The following is a 17,664-nucleotide window of genomic DNA, read 5'->3' on the forward strand; positions in this document are numbered from 1 at the left end:
TGCCTGTGGCCCCACTGGACTCAGCCCCCCAGCAGGGAGGCCTTCGGCTGCAGGGCAGGGGCTGGGCGGGCGCACCCTGTGGCTGGGGGCACTCAGGAGCCCTGGCTTCACCTCTGCTCTCGGCGCACATGTGGACAGCTCACCCTCCAGCAGGGGTCCGGACCAAAGTCCTTGACCCATCGGGTTCTGAGTCCTGACAGGGCTGTGGACAGCTTCCCTTTCCACCCCGGCACCTTCTGGCAGGAGCTTCCGGGCCCTCACCCTGGGGCAGCAACTCCTGCACCACCAACCATGCCCGGCCACGAGTAAGTGCAGAACAGCTCAGGCCCTTCTCACAACTTCCTGGAGCTCAGGGACAGGCAGCATCTGGGTCTGGGTCCAAGGTGGTGAATGTCACCACCACATCTGCCCTCTCTCGGCCTCGGGGCGCAAACTCAGGGCCTGTGTCCACTCTGTTCAGTTTTTTGAGCACAAATGGTGTTAGGTGACAAACTCGGGATTGGCCTTGGACACTCAGCCCCCTCTTTCTGGAGTAAAGACTCATGACCCACGTCCAAGTCACCCTGCACATCCCTAAGCCTGACCGTGAGGCAGCCCTCAGGGATGCCCAGGACTCCCTGTCCGCACCACCAGGCAGTCGAGGCAGGTTTGGACCAGCTTCTCACACTCACACCTTCCTAGGGTTGCCCCAGGCCCTGACCTGCTGACCCTGCAGCTATGACCTCTGACCTGTGGAGGATGGGAGGGGTGAGCAGGAGGGAGAGTGGGAAGGAGGAATGGAAAACAGTCCAGGAAGGGAGGCTGCAGCCCCAACACGAACAGGAGCCACCACCAGGGGGCTGTGCAGGGCTCCCGGAGGACAGGACCTTCCAGGGCCTCCCTGCCCCGAACCCATAGGTGCCAGGCTTCTCACTGCTCACGACCTCTGTGCCGGGCTCATACCTGCCACACCAGCCCCTCTTCAGCAGAGCACAAGTCTGGCACCAAGAGGGCACCAGCCAGGCGCCCCGTGCCCCCGCCTCTGTACAGCAGGGTCACTGTGGGGTGACATAAGAACACCGACCCAGGGAATGGGCTCCTGCCACACCTGCCTGGGAACCTGGGCTGTGAGTCCTGCTCGCTGCACCCTCTAGCCTGACGTTGAAGTAACCTCGCCAGCGGGGCCCTCTGTGGCACTGGGCACTCAGGGACAGCACGTGGTATTGGAGAAGGTATTCTGAGTCCTAGAGAGAGGGACCTGTGGGGCCTGCCCCACAGGCACGTGGGGCTCCTGCTGGGGCTGTAAAGGACCCCCGGGCACTGAGAGGACATCTGCGCCCTTGAGCAGCCAGGCTGACGGGTTCCCTGCACACACGATCCAGCAGCCCGGGAAGGAACTGCCTGACCAGAGACCCCTGGGCAGGGAGGGGCTCTCAGGCCACCTGGCTCCCGCCCACCCACCTTGCCCTGCACGACAGTCCAGGATGTCCGTCTCTGGCTACATCTCGGATGCCACTGCTTGCCCATTGTCTTCCTCCCTCCCCTTTCCCTGCCTCCTTCCCGGTTCAGTTCTCGGGCCGGCCAGAGTGTCCTGGTCTGGCCATGTTAGAACGGCTGGGCCATGATCCCTCCCCAGGGTGGAAGGGGCCGCAGCTGGGCCTGGAGGCCACTCCTGGCCACGTGGCACGACCGCTCCCTGCCTGGGCTGGATCAGACTAGGGAGCTGAGAGTCCGAGGGGCACCCCGGGAAGAGACGCTGCTGGAGATGGGAGGGGGCCGGAACGTGCAGAGGGATCGAGGCTCTGCTGACCTGCACGGGGCGGGGCGGGGGGAGGTGCACACAGAGGCCGAGGGGGCACCCTGACACCGGCCCTCTTCTCGACAGCATGACCTCAAGGGGTCGGGCCGCTTTCTCGTGCCTTCACCTGCAGCCCCTGTCCCCGCCCACCCCCTCACTCTCCCCCTGCAGGTCCCACTCCCAAATGCAAAGCTGGGAAAACCAGGTTGAGCCGGGGATCAGGCCACCTCCGCAGGGACCCACTGCTGCCTCTTCCAGGAGCCCAGGAGACCCAGTGGGTCTCCTGCCCCCGACTCCAACTCCCTCCTGGCAGGACACACCCAGCTCACAGTGGCCTTTCCATCCTGGGAAAGGGAGTGAGAGGAGGCTCAGGCCAGGGACCCGCCCAGCTCTGGCCGGCAACCGCCCTTCAGCCTTTGTTCCTGAACCACTGTGTGGGCCCCAACCCATCCGCTGCCTGCTGGAGGGAGCCCATGGGGAATGGACTGTTCTTGCCACCCCTATCCATGGCAGGCGAGGGGCTCAGCATGGCTCTTGCCCACCCAGAAGAAGGTGCAGGGGGCCTGGCGTGGTGGTTCACACCTTTGGGAGGCCGAGGTGGGTGGATCACCTCAGGTCAGGAGTTTGAGACCAGCCTGGCCAACATGGTGAAACCCTGTTTCTACTAAAAATACAAAAATTAGCCAGGCGTGGTGATGGGCACCTGTAATCTCAGCTACTCAGGAGGCTGAGGCAGGAGAATCACTTTCACTTAAACCTAGGAGGTGGAGGTTGCAGTGAGTTGAGATCTGCCACTGCACTCCAGCCTGGGCAACAGAACGAGACTCCGTCTCAAAAAAAAAAAAAAAAAAAAAAAAAAAAAAAAGGGCCGGGGCTCCCCCTCCAGCTTGCAGGGCTCTCAGGAGGAAACAGGAAGGGGCGGGGAGGCCCCAGGGCATCGCAGACCGGATGGTTGACAGAGCATCGACCTCCCCCAGAGCCGGAGCCCTTGGACCCCTGCACGGTCTGCAAAGGCTCAGGGGCCCCACCACGGCAGCATCCTGATGCGTGGTCCATAGATACCATCCCCACACCTGCCGGACAAGGGCTGGGCCTGATCTGTGGGGAGTGTGGAGTTGCCCTGAGTCTGATCCGTGGAGTGTGCATGGGAGCCCCCTGGAACCTGATCCATGGGGTGTACATGGGACCAGCCAAGGGACCCAGGGTGCCTTGAGGCTGAGCCATGAGGCCCACCCAGCGACTGAGCTAGGGCTGAGCTGCGGGGTGGGGCCACGAGAGGGGGCTTTTGAGACAGAGGATGGAGACTACACAAGGCTGGCAGAGCCGGGGGACCAGTGAAGCTGGAGAGGGTGGCAGGGCCTCCCTGCAGGGGGCATGGCAAGAGGTGGGGGGGTGGTCTCTCTCCACACAGCAGGGTCACTCTTGGAGGTGGGTTTTATCCTAAGGCAGGATGGGGCTTCTGAGTCCCTAAATGACAAGCAGGTCTCTGGGAGCCAACCCCTGTGGCTCTGCCTGCAGCCCTGCCTGGAGCACCAGGGTCTGTTCCCACTGCCCCAGCCCCAGCCCCTGCCCCTCTCCTCCCTGTTCAGTCTGAGCTCAACCTCCAGCCCCCCAAGGATCAGGCTGACGCCTACAAGGGGACCAAGGCCCAGATGGCGTCAGAGCTTCCACCAGGGCCACGCCAAGCCCAGCAGCTGCACAAATCATAAAGCCCCGGGCACTCGGCTCGGGCAAGCCTCACACTTTCCTCTCTCCCTCCCGGAAAACTGGGCAGCGTCTCCGTCTCTGAAGGGCCTCTGAGGAGGCTCAGGCAGGGAAGTCCTCCCGGGTCCTCTCCAAATCTTCCCACCCCAGCTCCTCCCCTGGCCTGGCTGGGCGCCTGCCTTCCCCCACTGCTGATTAAAGGAAAGTGTTTCCAATTGCGCCCTGGGCATGAAATATTTACGGAACAAACGGCGAAACACCAGGGGACTGGGAACAGACAGAACCGGCTCCACAGAGCAAAGGGGAGGCCCAGGATAGGGACCGGGAGTGGGTGTGCCCACCCACCACAGCCATGCATCCTGGAGGGGTTTGGGCCTCAGGCCCCAGCGACTCCCAGAACTCGGCCGCACTGGGCCCCTCCCAAAATGCCTCTCTGCACCCCTGAATTCTACCCATGATCCAAGATCAGTGCCTGCGCTGGGTACAGTGACTCACACCTGTAATCTCAGCACTTTGGGAGGCTAAGGCAGGAGGATCGCTTGAGCCCAGGAGGTGGAGGCTGCAGTGAGCCATGATCATGCCACTGCTCTCCAGCCTGGGCAACCAAGCAAGACCCCCACTCAAAAAAAAAAAAAAAAAAAAAAAGCCAAGCACGGTAGCTCATGCCTGTAGTCCCGGCCGAGGTGGGCGGATCACCTGAGGTCAGGAGTTCAAGACCAGCCTGGCCAACATGGTAAAACCCGTCTCTATAAAAACACAAAAATTAGCCAGGCATGATGGTGGGCGCCTGTAATCCCAGCTACTCGGGAGGCCGAGGCGGGAGAATCGCTTGAACCCGCGAGGCGGAGGTTGCAGTGAGCCCAAATCGTGCCATTGCACTCCAGCCTGGGTGACAGAGTGAGACTCCGTCTCAAAAAAAATAAATAAAAAAGACCATTGCCCACCCCACAGCACCATGAGTTAGGAGGAGCCCGTGGGATGCTTCCAGCCAGATGTCGCGAGGCCGGAGAGCGACCTTCCACCTGCAGCTGGCAGAACGATGGACCCCAATGATGCCTGCACCCCACTCCCCAGAATCTGTGAACGCAGAAGCTCACATGCAGAGGCGAGTCCAGGCAGCAGAAGAAATGGGGGCTGCCCAACAGCTGACCTTAAACCAGGGAAGTCGGCCTGGATTAGCCGAGGAGGCAGATGGGACGAAGCCACAAGGTTACCGCAGGGGAGAGGGAGCAGGAGAGACAGGGTGTGACCCTGACCCCACCCCACCGGCTCTGGAGATGGAGGGAGGGGCCCCAAGCCCAGGAAGGTAGGCACCTGGAGCAGCTGGAAGAGGAAGCACATCCTCCCCAGAGTCCCCTGGAAAAACGCAGCCCGGTGGACACCTCGTAGCCATGGACAGGCCCCCACGCTGCCAGCCTGCTGCGTCCAGCACCTCCCAGAAGGGCGGCACCCGAGAGCCTGTCTCCACAGTCACGCCCCCCGGTCCTGCTTGGCCTCCTCTCTGCCCTCTGCTGGGGAAGGTCTCTTGCTCCCTACACTTGCCCTCCCTGCGGACCTTCCTTCCTTTCAGTGGCTCTTCACCCTCCAAACCCAAAGACCAGCGGAGGGCCCGGCCCCACCCACGTTTGGCCCATGGCCTTTGGGGACAGGTCTCTGAGTGTTTGCTCCCAAATGCACTCTCCTAAAACGTGGGCACAAAATGGACATGGCCCCCACAGGGCAGGGAGGTGACACGTCACAGGATGACATGGCCCCCCACGGGGCAGGGAGGTGACACGTCACAGGATGACATGGCCCCCACGGGGCAGGGAGGTGACACGTCACAGGATGACATGGCCCCCACGGGGCAGGGAGGTGACACGTCACAGGATGACATGGCCCCCACGGGGCAGGTAGGTGACACGTCACAGGATGACATGGCCCCCACGGGGCAGGTAGGTGACACGTCACAGGATGACATGGCCCCCACGGGGCAGGTAGGTGACACGTCACAGGATGACATGGCCCCCACGGGGCAGGGAGGTGACACGTCACAGGATGACATGGCCCCCACGGGGCAGGTAGGTGACACGTCACAGGATGACATGGCCCCCACGGGGCAGGTAGCTGGCACGTCACAGGATGACATGGCCCCCACGGGGCAGGTAGGTGACACGTCACAGGATGACATGGCCCCCACGGGGCAGGTAGGTGACATGTCACAGGATGGAGGGTTTGCTGCTACCCTCGTCACCCAGGCTGCAGGCTTGGCACGTGGCCTCACCGCCCTCTGTTTGGAGGATACGGGAGAGCAACACAGTCCTGGCCCAGCTCAGACCCCAAGGTGGTTCCCAAGGGGGGCCTCAGCTCCGCCCCCACACAAGTGGATCAAAGTCAACTGAGGTCCAACCCCACAGCGGGCGGCGGGAGGGCGGTCCAGGCGGCTGGAACTTCCAGGCTGCCAGAGCCTCAGCAGGCAGGAAACGTGCCTGGAGCCTGCAGGGAGTGGGCAGTTGGGGCCCATCCACTCCCTGTGGCCTCCCAAGGGACATAGGGACTCCAAGCCCATGACCCTCCTCGCCCCCCACAGCCCCTGCAACACGGATCAGAAAAGATTCTGAGCTTAGCTTGGGGTCTATGATGAAAATAAGAGACTCTGATGGCTGGGCATGGTGGCTCACACCTGTAATTGCAGCTACTTGGGAGGCTGAGATGCGAGGATTACTTGAACCTGGGATGCGGAGGTTGCAGCGAGCCAAGATTGTGCCACTGCACTCCAGCCTGGGAGACAGAGCGAGACTCTGTCTCAAAAAAAAAAAAAAAAAAAGACCGGGCGCAGTGGCTCACGCCTGTAATCCCAGCACTTTGGGAGGCCGAGGCAGGCGAATCACGAGGTCAGGAGATCAAGACCATCCTGGCTAACACGGTGAAACCCCGTCTCTACTAAAAATACAAAAAAAAAATAAGCCAGGCATGGTGGCGGGCGCCTGTAGTCCCAGCTACTCGGGAGGCTGAGGCAGGAGAATGGCGTGAACCTGGGAGGCGAAGCCTGCAGTGAGCAGAGATCGCACCACTGCACTCCAGCCTGGGTGACTGAGCGAGACTCCGTCTCAAAAAAAAAAAAAAAAAAATTTATTTCGGGACCCCTCATCTTCCACCCCGGGCTGTTAAAGGTGAGGAAAGCTGTACGAATTTTGGCTCCATACGAATGCCCACCCCCTCCCACCCTGAGAGCGTGGGCAGGGTCCCCTGGCCTTACCTTGGAGGCCGCATCGGGTGGGGCCGGGGAACCAGGGCAGCAGCAGCAGGAAGAGCAGGTAGACCAGCGAGAGTCCGCTGAAGCGGAGGAGGCAGGCTGCGGGGAGATGGGCGTTAGCTACGTCGCCAACAGAGGATGGCCAGCCCCACCCCAGAGGACAGCGCACCCGCGGCCCAGCTCGTCACACCCCCGAGGCCGTGTGCCCTGTGAGTGCTGCCCTGGGCCAGAGCCATGGAAGCCGCCTTGCGCTTCCGTACATATCTCTCACACGCCACGACACGGGCACCAGCCTCCCAGCAGGGCGCTGAGGCTGTGACCCATCTTTCTACCTTGCTTTTTTTCCTTTAAAAATGCTATTCTTGGGCTGGGCGCAGTGGTTCACACCTGTCATCCCAGCACTTTGGGAGGCCAAGGCGGGCGGATCACTTGAGGTCAGGAGTTCAAGACCAGCCTGGCCAACGTGGTGAAACCCTGTCTCCACCGAAAATACAAAAATTAGCCGGGCATGGTGGCAGGCACCTGTAATCCCAGCTACTCGGGAGGCTGAGGCAGAAGAATTGCTTGAACCCGGGAGGTGGAGGTTGCAGTGAGCCGAGATTGAGCCACTGCACTCCAGCCTGGGCGACACAGCGAGACTCCATCTCAAAAAACAATCAAACAAAAAAACGCTGTGATTCCTGCCCCCAGCACGTGTCTGGGAGCCCCCGCACAGGTATGGGGCAGTGGGACACAGCGCGCCTTCAGCCCAAATGCTCTGCGTGGCCGCACTCACCACAGCCCCCACACCATGTCCCGTGTCTGCCGTCCTGCCTGTCCCAGAAGGTCTCGGGGCCTGGCCTCCCACCCTCATCCTGAGAGTCCGGCCAGTGCCTGCATCAGTCCCAACCACACAGCTCCCACCCGGGGTCTCCCTGGCACTTGCACTGATCTGATAAGGTCTGGAGTCAGGGAGGCTGTGCCTGCCACGTGCTAGCCAGGCCTGCTTCCTCCTAGGAATGTGAGGCTTGTCAGGACATGAGGGGTGGGGCCTGATGTCGTCTCCTCGCAGGGGACCTGAGGGACCACTCAGCCTTTCCGGGGCTACCAGGGAGGACACTGGGACTGGAAAAGTGCCTCATGCTGCCTAAGGGGCGCCAGCAGCCCATCCTCCAGCCTACTGTCCACCCACCCTCCAGCCTCAGGACCCCGGTCAGGAGGCTGAGGAAGGAGGCCACAGTGAGCTCAGACCCGTGTCCAAGCGAGACCCCTAGCTGCTGCTCCCACCATGACCCCAAAGCCCCAACCAGGATGTAGCCAACGAGGTCCCTCCATAGTCTGGCTCTGTGCCCAGGGGAGGCCATGCGTGCCACCATCTGCTCCATCCTTGGTGCCAAAGGAGCCCTGGGAAGTCTTCTGGAGGGAGGTCCAGCCCAGCCCAGCTCTCACCTTGACACCCGCCTGCCCCTCAGTCCCCAAGAACCGAGCCTCACCCTAGACCAGGGGCACGGAAAACGCAGGGCAAGTTAGAGGAGACGCAGGCAGAGGGAGACCCCGACCTCCACGGACAGCACAGGAGGCCGGGCCTTTCACAGCCTGGTGGGGCCTCCAGACCCATCTCCCCATTGGCACCGTGGAGCTGATGCTTGCACCTGAAAGGGCCAGGGGCGCACGGCAAACTCGAGAAGCACAGCCCCTCCCTTCTCACTCTCAGCAACTTCACCCTTCCACCCTCCCAGAAGCAGACACGAAAGAATCGCGCTCGGCGCTGCTACGGGCTCAAGGCGGCCTCGGCTTAGCGCACACATCGCGGAGTGCCGGGCTCCGGGGGGCACCGCCTGCCCTGCTGGACACAGCAGCCTCCCCCAGCTCCCCCAGGAGCCCTCCCTGAAGTTAAGATCCCCTCTTCCTCCCATTAACGCACCAAGCGTAGCCATCGGCTCCATGCTTTTAAATCTAAAGTTGTTTGACGATTATACATTTTCATTTAAAAAAAAAAATCCATAAGATCTGGCCCAAGAGGCAGGAGGAAAATGCATTCACAGCAAAGGCTTCTGAAGTTCTCTGTTGTTCTCCACAGCTGCACTTTTCAGCCAGGTGAATTCTGCCCCAGTCCTGTCCCCAGAGAAGGTGGCACCTCCCCTCTGCACCTGTCCAGCCAGGTGGCAGCCGTCCATGCATCCGTCAGAGCAGAGGAGCTCACGGTCTGACCTGCCAGGAACGTCCAGTGCTCAACAAGTGCACCAGGGTTGGGTTGGAAGCCCGTGGCAGGGCACCCTAGTGTGGTGTGGACACCAGGCAGGGCTCCTGGAGTCAGAAGCGTAGGTCCTGGGGATGAAGGTCACCAGACCCTGAGGCTGTGGGGAGGCCAGGGAGGTGGTGCCGTGCATGCAGTTTCCTTTGGGAAAACGAAGAAGTTCTAGAGATGGGTGTCAGTGATGGCTGCACAACAATGCGAATGTGCTTACCGCTGCTGACCTGTGCCCTTAAATGCAGCTAACGTGACAAACTTTAGGCCAGGTGTGGTGGCTGAGGCCTGTAATCCCAGCACTTTGGGAGGCCAAGGCAGGCGGATCACTTGAGCCCAGGAGTTCGAGACCAGACCAGGCAACACAGAGACCCCATCTCTACAAAAAAATTCAAAAATTAGCCGGGGATGATGGTGCATGCCGGTGGTCCCAGCTACTCAGGAGGCTGGAGCAGGAGGATCACTTGAGCCCAGGAGGCTGAGGCCGCAGTGAGCCATGATCACGCTGCCGCACTCCAGCCTGGGCGACAGAGTGAGATCATATCAGGAAACAAAGCTTTATGGATGTATATTTTGCCAGAATAAAAAAATAACCAGCCCTGAAATCTGCAAAGGATTCTCAGAAGCCCGAGCCTGAGGCTGCAAGGGACTGGGGCTGGAGATGAGGCGGGTGCAGGGGCTGAGGATGCAGATGAGGGAGGGGCTGGAGCTGGAGGCCTCCCTGACTGCCCTGCCCCTGGCCGAGCCAGAGGGGAACCTTGAGGGGCAGAGTGGAGTCAAAGGCAGAGGACGATGGGGGCGTGGGAGGCACCTTGGCAGGGGTTCCCCGGCTGGCCAACGTCACCCGGCAGGGCAAGTCCCCTGCCTGACACCAGGACCCACCACGGGCCTGCCCTGGGGTGATCAGCAACACGCCCCCCAGAGTTTGTTCACTCATTCATTCATCCATTCATCCATTCATTCATTCATTCAATACCCAGCAGGCCCCACCAGGCAGCGGGCTTGGTCTAGGGTCCGGGGACATGGTGGACAGTTGGACAGACAGCTAAGGCTTGTCCCAGGTGGCGGCCACTCAGCAACAACACAGACAAGGAAAAGGCTCAGAGAGGAAGAGGGCTACTTAGCCCAAAGCCCACCCACCGCCCCCCAGAGCACACTCACCCCCCCAGAGCACAACCGCCCCCCCAGAGCACACCTGCCACCCCCCAGAGCACACTCGCCCCCCCCAGAGCACACCCACCCCCAGGTACACCTGCCCCCCCGAGCACACTCACCCCCGTGGAGCACACTCGCCCCCCCCAGAGCACAACCGCCCCCCCAGAGCGTACCCGGCCCTCCGGAGCACACCTCCCGCCACAGACACCAAGCAGGGGCAGCCTCACGGGTGGGATGAGAAGGGGGCTCAGGGTCACAGCCCAGCCCACCACTCCTCCCGTTATCTGGTCTTGGGGTCCTCGGAGTAGCTGGCTAGCAGGTCAGGAGTGAGGAGCGCTCCTCCAATGCTCCAATGCCCCCATTTTCAGATGGGATGGGCTCTGAGAGGGGAGGAGCTCCCGAGAGTGGTCAGGGCCCAGGTCCAGGCATCCCGGCCGCAGGGCCACGGCTTTTCGAAACACTCCTTGGATCTACCTGTGTTGTCTATGCAGCCGGCAGTGCTGTTGGTCTAAGTGTGTTGATGTGGCCTCAGCTGTGACTTTGTGGGCTAAAGCCAGAGGGGGAGACGTCAGAGCAGGCTGCCTGGAGGAGGCGGCATTGCTTTTGGCCCTGAAGACTGGCCCCAACTCAGGGCAGGTCAGAAGCTTTGCAGATCAGGCTCAGGCAGAGAAGGAAGAAATTCAGCCAGAGGGGAGGCGGGGCCTGAGACAATCCAAGGAGCGGGGACAGGAGCCTGCCCTGCCCTGTGGCTCCCATGTTCCCATCAGGAGCTGCCCAGGCTGGGCCTGTGACCCCGTGGGGGTAATGCCTTTTCCTGAGTCAGCTGCAATGGGATGGGGTCAGAGAGAGCTGTGGCTCCCAACCCCCAACCCCCTCGCCTCACCAGCACACGCCTGACTATGGCCCACATCCAGCTCCTTGGGAAGCAGAGAGCCCAGCCATCACCCATCCACAGACCCTCATCCTACAGCTGAGAGGAGCACAGTCAGGAGGGGAGAGGCTGCCCCCACTGTAGCTGCTGGGCCCCTGGGTGTCCAAGGGCTGGGCTGGCCTCTGCTTTCAGTGGGTGCTGGCCAGGAAAGCCACAAATGCCACATGGTGGTAACCAGGACCACACACCACTCAACCGGAACATTCCACAAAGAAGGCTGGACACCACCCACTCCCACTGGCACACAGGAAGACCTGCCAGGGGATGTCAGATGCCTGAGCCCCCCTGCCAGGATCCAGTTCCTGGGATGAGACCCTTGCAGATGACCCACGCCTGGGTGGGAGAGAAACTGCCCAACCCTCGTTCCCTGTGGTGATCGAGGAGTTGCTGTCTGGCCTCCTCTAACACGGGCTGAACCAAGCCTGACGAGGCCTGAAGGACTGTCACAGGGAGGGCTGCCGGGTGGGGCTTTCACAACCTGGACACCTCATACGTGCTCCCTCCAGGAGCCACACAGAGACCCAAGGCCAGGATTTCGAGCAGGGGGGCTCCGTGAAACAGCCGGTGCGGCCTGTGTGTGACCCCACACTGCCGGGGCCCGCGGGCCAGCGCTGGCCGAGAGCAGGACGTGGTGCAGAAAGACTGCGGCCCACACGGGTGGGTGACCCGGGACCCACAGGAGCTGAGGCTGCATCACAGAGCAGGCAGAGACGAGCTGGGGGCATCGTGTGAACCAAGGCCCTGGCGTGCCGTCCTGCTCCACACCGGCACAGGAGCTGAAAGCTGGGGCCCCAGGCCCAGCAGCTGAACCTCCCACCCGAGGATACCTGTTGCGCCTCAGGGAGAGGAGAGGCCTAACCAGAGGGTGGACACACCTACGGCCATCAGGTCACCGCCGCGGCCATCACGTCACCGCTGCCCCCAGTGCAGGCACGGGGCTGGGTGATCTGTCCTGTACAGTCCTGTGGCACTAGCCAAGGACCACGACTGTCACCTCCACATTGCAGACGAGGAGATGGAGCAAGCCTGGGATGCGGCAAACAGCCGCCCCCGCCGCCCCCGCCATGTGGCTCGGGCCTAGCTGGCTGTGGGGACAGAGTAACTTTATTTAAATGCTAATCTGCTGATTAACCCCGGGTCTGGGAATGCCTCCAGACTGGCTAGTTGATGCATCATCTTCCTGCAGGAGCACCTACTCCCTGGCATTCATGTGCAGGAAAGAAAAAAAAAGAGTGTCTAGTCCTCGTACGTTTCTTCCTAAACAAACCCGATGCTGCAGCAGGAATCTGGCCACCCCACCCCCGCCAGGTTCCCAGCCACCTGCACATTCCTCCCAGGGCACCATACGAGCCCCAGATCGGGCGTTTGGGTTCAGAGCTCTACCTGCCTGGAGGCTGCCTGAGGCCATGTTTCCGTCTGTAAGTTCCTGCCAGTAAATAGCCTGGTACCAACACACTTGCTCTGTCTGCCTCCTTTTATTTCCCGGCTCCTTCAGTATCTGGGGGTTGCTTTGCTTATACCGCCTTTTCACGGAACGGTGGCGCCTACCCTCGAAGCTCCCATCTCCAAAGGGGACAGTGCAGAAGGCACCACGAGAGGCCAGGGGCCTCCAGGCCAAGAGCTGCAGAGCGGCCTCACAGGAGAGCCTCGGGCGGTGGACAGGTGGGGACCGGGTGGGACCAGCAAGTCTGAGGAGACAGTGGCGGTCAGGAGTCAACCTGGCCAGCAGATCCCGACATGAGAAACCGGGGCCAGGGGGTGGGGCTGCAATTCCTGGGTTCCCAGCACAGGGCAGAGCCTCGGAAGGGGGAGGGCGGGGGCCGCCCAGGAGCCAGGACAGCAGGAGAAGGAAGGACTGGGGCCTGGAGTCCAGGTGTGGCCCAGCACTTGGGTCCAGGGTCACAGGAGTGAGCAGTCAGAGGTGTCCTCAGCCATGGAAGGTATCACACACCAGGCAGGGAAGTGGGGCTCTGCGGCCGCCATCTGGGAGTCTCGAGGGTGGTCTATGCTCTCGGGGTGACTGTCCACTCCTCACGGGCACCAGGCCACAGGGAGGGTGTGCAGGACGCCCACACCCAGCCCGATGTCCACCAGGAGCTCAGTCTTAGGCATGGAGGCACCTGCCCAACCTGGGTGCCTAGAAGGATCCTAAGAGGCCCCTCCACAACCTGGAGTCAGTCGTTCTGCCCCGGGACTCTGGACCCCCCAATGGCCGCACTGGCCGCTGGTGGGGCCGGGTGGGCTGATGGACCGGAAGGATCTCGTGTGACATGTCCTCAGGAACCACACCCACCTGAGTGCTGTACAAAACTGGTGGCTGGGGCCGGACACCGTGGCTCACGCCTGTAATCCCAGCACTTTGGGAGGCCGAGGCGGGAAGATGGCTCAAGCCCGCCATCTCATGGTCAGGAGTTCGAAACCAGCCTGGCCAACATGGTGAAACCCCATCTCTACTAAAAATACAAAATGTATCTGGGTGTGGTGGTGGGTGCCTGTAGTCCCAGCTACTTGGGAGGCTGAGGCAAGAGAATCGCTTGAACCTGGGAGGTGGAGGTTGCAGTGAGCTGAGATTATGTCACTGCACTCCAGCCTGGGCAATAGAGCAAGATTCCGTCTCAAAAAACAATAAAAATAAAAACAAACAAGCCAGGTGCAGTGGCTCATGCCTGTAATCCCAGCACTTTGGGAGGCAAAGGCGGGCAGATCAGAAGGTCAGGAGATCGAGACCATCCTGGCTAACATGGTGAAACCCTGTCTCTACTAAAAATACAAAAAAGTAGCCGGGGGTGGTGGCGGCCACCTGTAGTCCCAGCTACTTGGGGGGCTGAGGCAGGAGAATGGCGTGAACCCAGGAGACGGAGCTTGCAGTGAGCCGAGATCAGGCCACTGCACTCCAGCCTGGGCGACAGAGCGAGACTCCGTCTCAAAACAAACAAAAAATGGGTGGCTGGGGAGCCGCACTGGCCCTCGGTCCCTGGGGAAGGGAAGGGCTGAGGCAGGCAGATGGCAATCCAGGTTTAGACTCCAGGTTAGACCACCTGGAGGCTGAGCCCTCGGAGCCGGGGGCTGGAAGACGCGATGCACTGAGGTTAGGAGGAGGGACCTCGAGAGAGCTGGCAGCGCAGCAGCACCTGGTGCAGGCCCTGGGTATGCAGGGGGCGTTGCTGGGGGAGGTAGTTACCTAACCTGCCTGCTTTCCCGTGTGGTTAAAAGGCTCCAATGACAGTGCCTGAGAGTGTGTGGACACTGGCAGCCTGTGAGAGCAGGGGCGGGTGGGAACAGGTCTCCAAAAGGACTGACGGGGCCTAGGAGACAGGAGAGGGACAGGTGCTTGAACAAGGGCTGGGGGCCAAGACGGGGGAAAGAGCTTCTCAAAGGAAGTGGAGCCATGGGCTGGACTGAGATCCCATCTCCACCTTCTCCAGGACTTCCACACCCAGGAAGGAGAGCCCACGGGTTGAAGCTTCGTCACCTGGGAAGCAGGAGAGCCCGAGGGTCGGAGTCCATGACCTGGGGGTTCCTGGCCCTGAAGGAGCCAGGCTGCGGGCTGGAGCAGGGCCAGCTGCCATGGCTGGAGGCATCACTCTCCTTGAGTCCTCCCAACAACCTAAGGGTGGCACCATCCCACCCCACAGACAGGCGAACTGAGCCCAGCATGGCCCAGCAAGAGACTCAAGTCACAGGCAGACTCCCCCAGCAGCCTCAGCTCCAGCAGATGCCCCAGGAGGCAGGAAGGGTCTGGGCCAGGGAAGGGTCTGGGCCAGTTATCACAGATTTCACAGACTCCAGCCAGCCTCAGAAGGTGCCACAGAAAGGCCTGGCTGGACACCCCTCCGCCACCCTCTGTGCCTCTACTTCTCTGCCCTGACCTAACTGGCAGAGAGGATATAGGGCTAGACGAACAGGCCCTCCGGGGTTGGGGACAGAGCAGCTGAATCCTGGGAGGAATCCCCAGGAGCCTCTTCAGCCCTGTGGTCCCACTATTTCAAGCATAGGTGGGTTCCTGGCAGCGGCTGCCCGGACTCTCCTCCCACAAGGAGATGGCCATTGAGGAGCAACAGCCCTCTCAGCCCAAGTCCTTGTGCACCGAGACCAACTGTGTGGCCCTCGGTCTGGCATTCAAGGCTCCCACCACTTTGGGTTAAGTGTCAGCTGACCCTGTGGGCTTCCTGCCACTCCCCGACAGACCAACATCCTGCTGCATCCCAGCCTTGGCCCCAGCAGTGGCCTGGCCTGGGGGCAACCCTGGCTTCTGTGAGCTCTGTCCCCACCCATCATCACTCAGCCATCCCCAGGGCTCCTCCTGCTGTGATGCCAGTCATACCTGTGGCTCATAGCAGCTCATGCGTAACTGCTTCTCCCCGAGCCTATGACAGAGGCAGTGCTTGGAAATGCAAACCCACCGCCCCCACTCCACAGGCACCCATGGACTCACAAGACACAGCAGATGCAGGAACAGCCTCGGCACCCACCTGCAGAGCAGGCCGAGCGGCAGGGGGTGCGGCAGAACCCTGTGGGTTGTGTCTGTATGTGCCCTGCAGAATGACACCACTGGGCTCTGGCCCTGACCTCTCACAACTGCTGAGATGACCACAGATGAGCCCAATCTCCTCTGTCTTAGTTTGTTCGTCTATAAATCAAGAACCATAACTCCCTCCTCACAGGATTGTCGCAGAGACAACAGTGCCTGACACATAGCATGAGAGAGCAAACATGCACCAATCCCTGTGGCACTGCCAAGTGATACAAGCCACAGAGAGTCAGACGCCTACCATTCCTTTTGTGTAAAACTGAAATTCCACATGTCTAGGATGGACAAAAAGGCTGAGGAAGATCCACACCAAGCTGTTGCGTCTGCTCCTGCAGAAGAGGTCCTTGGTCCCCCCTACCCACGGCATTTCCCTTTTTTACAAGGGGACTGTTTTCATGCGTTGCTGGAGTTATCAACAAGTGAACTGGTCAAAAAGGAAAAGGACTGGAGGAAACAGACAGAAGCAGGGCAGGTCGCTTGGTCCAGCCTTCCTCTCATCAAAGGAAACAGAAGCTGGGAAGGACATCAGTCGTCTGAGTCCCCAGAGCTCACAGCTGCAGCTGCAGGGCTAGAACCTGGGCCTCCTGGCCGGGGCAGGCACCTTGCTAGGTCTTGACTTCTTTTGCTACCAGCTGAGCATGGCAAGCTCTGAAAGGGGCCGGGTGAGGGCAGGCGAGGATCAGAGTTAGCGGATGACAGCTGCCAGGCCAGCGCAGCTACAGGGAGCCGGGGTCCTGGTCCAAGCCCCAGCTGCCCTCCCCCTGGCCTGCTCCAACTCCTGCAAGAGCGCTCTCTGCCTTATTTGGCTTGGAAGAGAAACCGATAAACACTCCTGTGCTAGTGCTTTCGACGGTGGGCGGGGCCGGGCAGAGGAAGAGAGGAAGAAGAGCAGACGTGGTACAGGCAGCTCCTGGAGGCCGCTGCTCTGCCCTGCTCTGCAAGGGAGCCTGCTGGGCCTTCCCTGCCATGACCCCAGGCAGAGCACAAAAACCAAACCCAGACCCAGAGGGGCCATGAGGGCTCAGACAGATCCCACTTTTATGGAAGAAGAAGGCTGGCAAGGTTGGCCCAGGGGACGGGGGGAAGCCAGCCCGCCCCCAGACACCCCGCGCAGCGTTCACAGCAAGGTCTATGGTGAGGTTCACATGGGCCGCATGGCCTACCACCCCAGAGTGCCAGCACAGGAGCCTTGGACAGCAGACAGAGGGGGAAGCTGTGTGGGGAGGGGACCTGGGGGGCTCCCCTAATGGAGGCCGAGCCCGCCCAGGCCCACCTTCACCAGCCACCCTGGCATCCGGGCCTGCTCCGCACAGGCTCCCAAAACCCCAGCTGCTTCACTCCTTCTCCGCGCCAATCCCCACCTGCCCCTCAAAGGCCCCAGCGGACGTGACACCTGGTCCACACCTGGCCCACCCCCCACGCCTGGCCCACCCTCCACGCCTGGCCCACCCCCCACGCCTGGCCTACCCTCCACGCCTGGCCCACCCTCCACAGCTGGCCCACCCTCCACAAGCAGAGGTCCTGCCTCCAGCGCCCACCACCCCACACGCCCACCTCAGACCTCGCCGGCAGGGCCTCTGTGCCCTGAGTGACAGTGACCCCGGCCGTGGCTACAGACGGCTGAGCCACGGGCTCCGCTCCCCCGGGGCGCTGGACCGTCTCAGGCTGGGATCCTGCACAGTTCTCTGTCCATCCCAACCCACCCCAAGCTGAGGACTAAGGAAGCCCCTCTTCCTGCCTCATGGACAAAGAAGAGTTGAGAGAAACTCAAGAAAAAGCCCCGTCTACACTCTCTGTCCAGCAATGAGAGAGAAAATGGATTCTAGAACCCTTCACAAAGCTCTGAAAACCTCAGAGACCTTCGAACCAACCCCTGTCATCTCATGGGAGAACCCCAGGCCCTAGGAGAGCTTTGTCCAAAGGCAACAGTGGGACGCGGCCACAGGGAAGGCAGCACCCAGGGAGCCCAGGACAGGCAGGGACCCGAGCGGAGCCACCCGTCTTCGAGGCAGCAGCACCCAGGAAGCCCAGGACAGGCAGGGGCCCGAGGGGAGACACCCGCCTTCGACGCAGCAGGAGGTAAACGGAATGTTCCTTACCTACT

At 61.2% G+C, this 17,664-nt stretch overlaps 1 protein-coding gene across 4 annotated transcripts in view; it reads right to left on the reverse strand.

Moving 5' to 3' along the window:
- Positions 1 to 17,664, reverse strand: part of PIEZO1 (piezo type mechanosensitive ion channel component 1) — a 69,236-nt gene that overhangs the window by 27,363 nt on the left and 24,209 nt on the right. For all 4 annotated transcript variants that reach the window (XR_010152469.1, XR_010152468.1, XM_016930377.4 and 1 more), the window contains exon 2: positions 6,720 to 6,815. Coding sequence is in view for 2 of the 4 variants with exons in the window: in XM_016930377.4 (XP_016785866.3) it covers positions 6,720 to 6,815 (96 nt within the window). In the remaining 2 variants the exon portion in view is untranslated. The remainder of the gene's footprint in view (positions 1 to 6,719; positions 6,816 to 17,664) is intronic.

The sequence above is a fragment of the Pan troglodytes genome, chromosome 18 (genome assembly GCF_028858775.2).
Source record: "Pan troglodytes isolate AG18354 chromosome 18, NHGRI_mPanTro3-v2.0_pri, whole genome shotgun sequence".
Lineage (NCBI taxonomy): Eukaryota > Metazoa > Chordata > Mammalia > Primates > Hominidae > Pan > Pan troglodytes.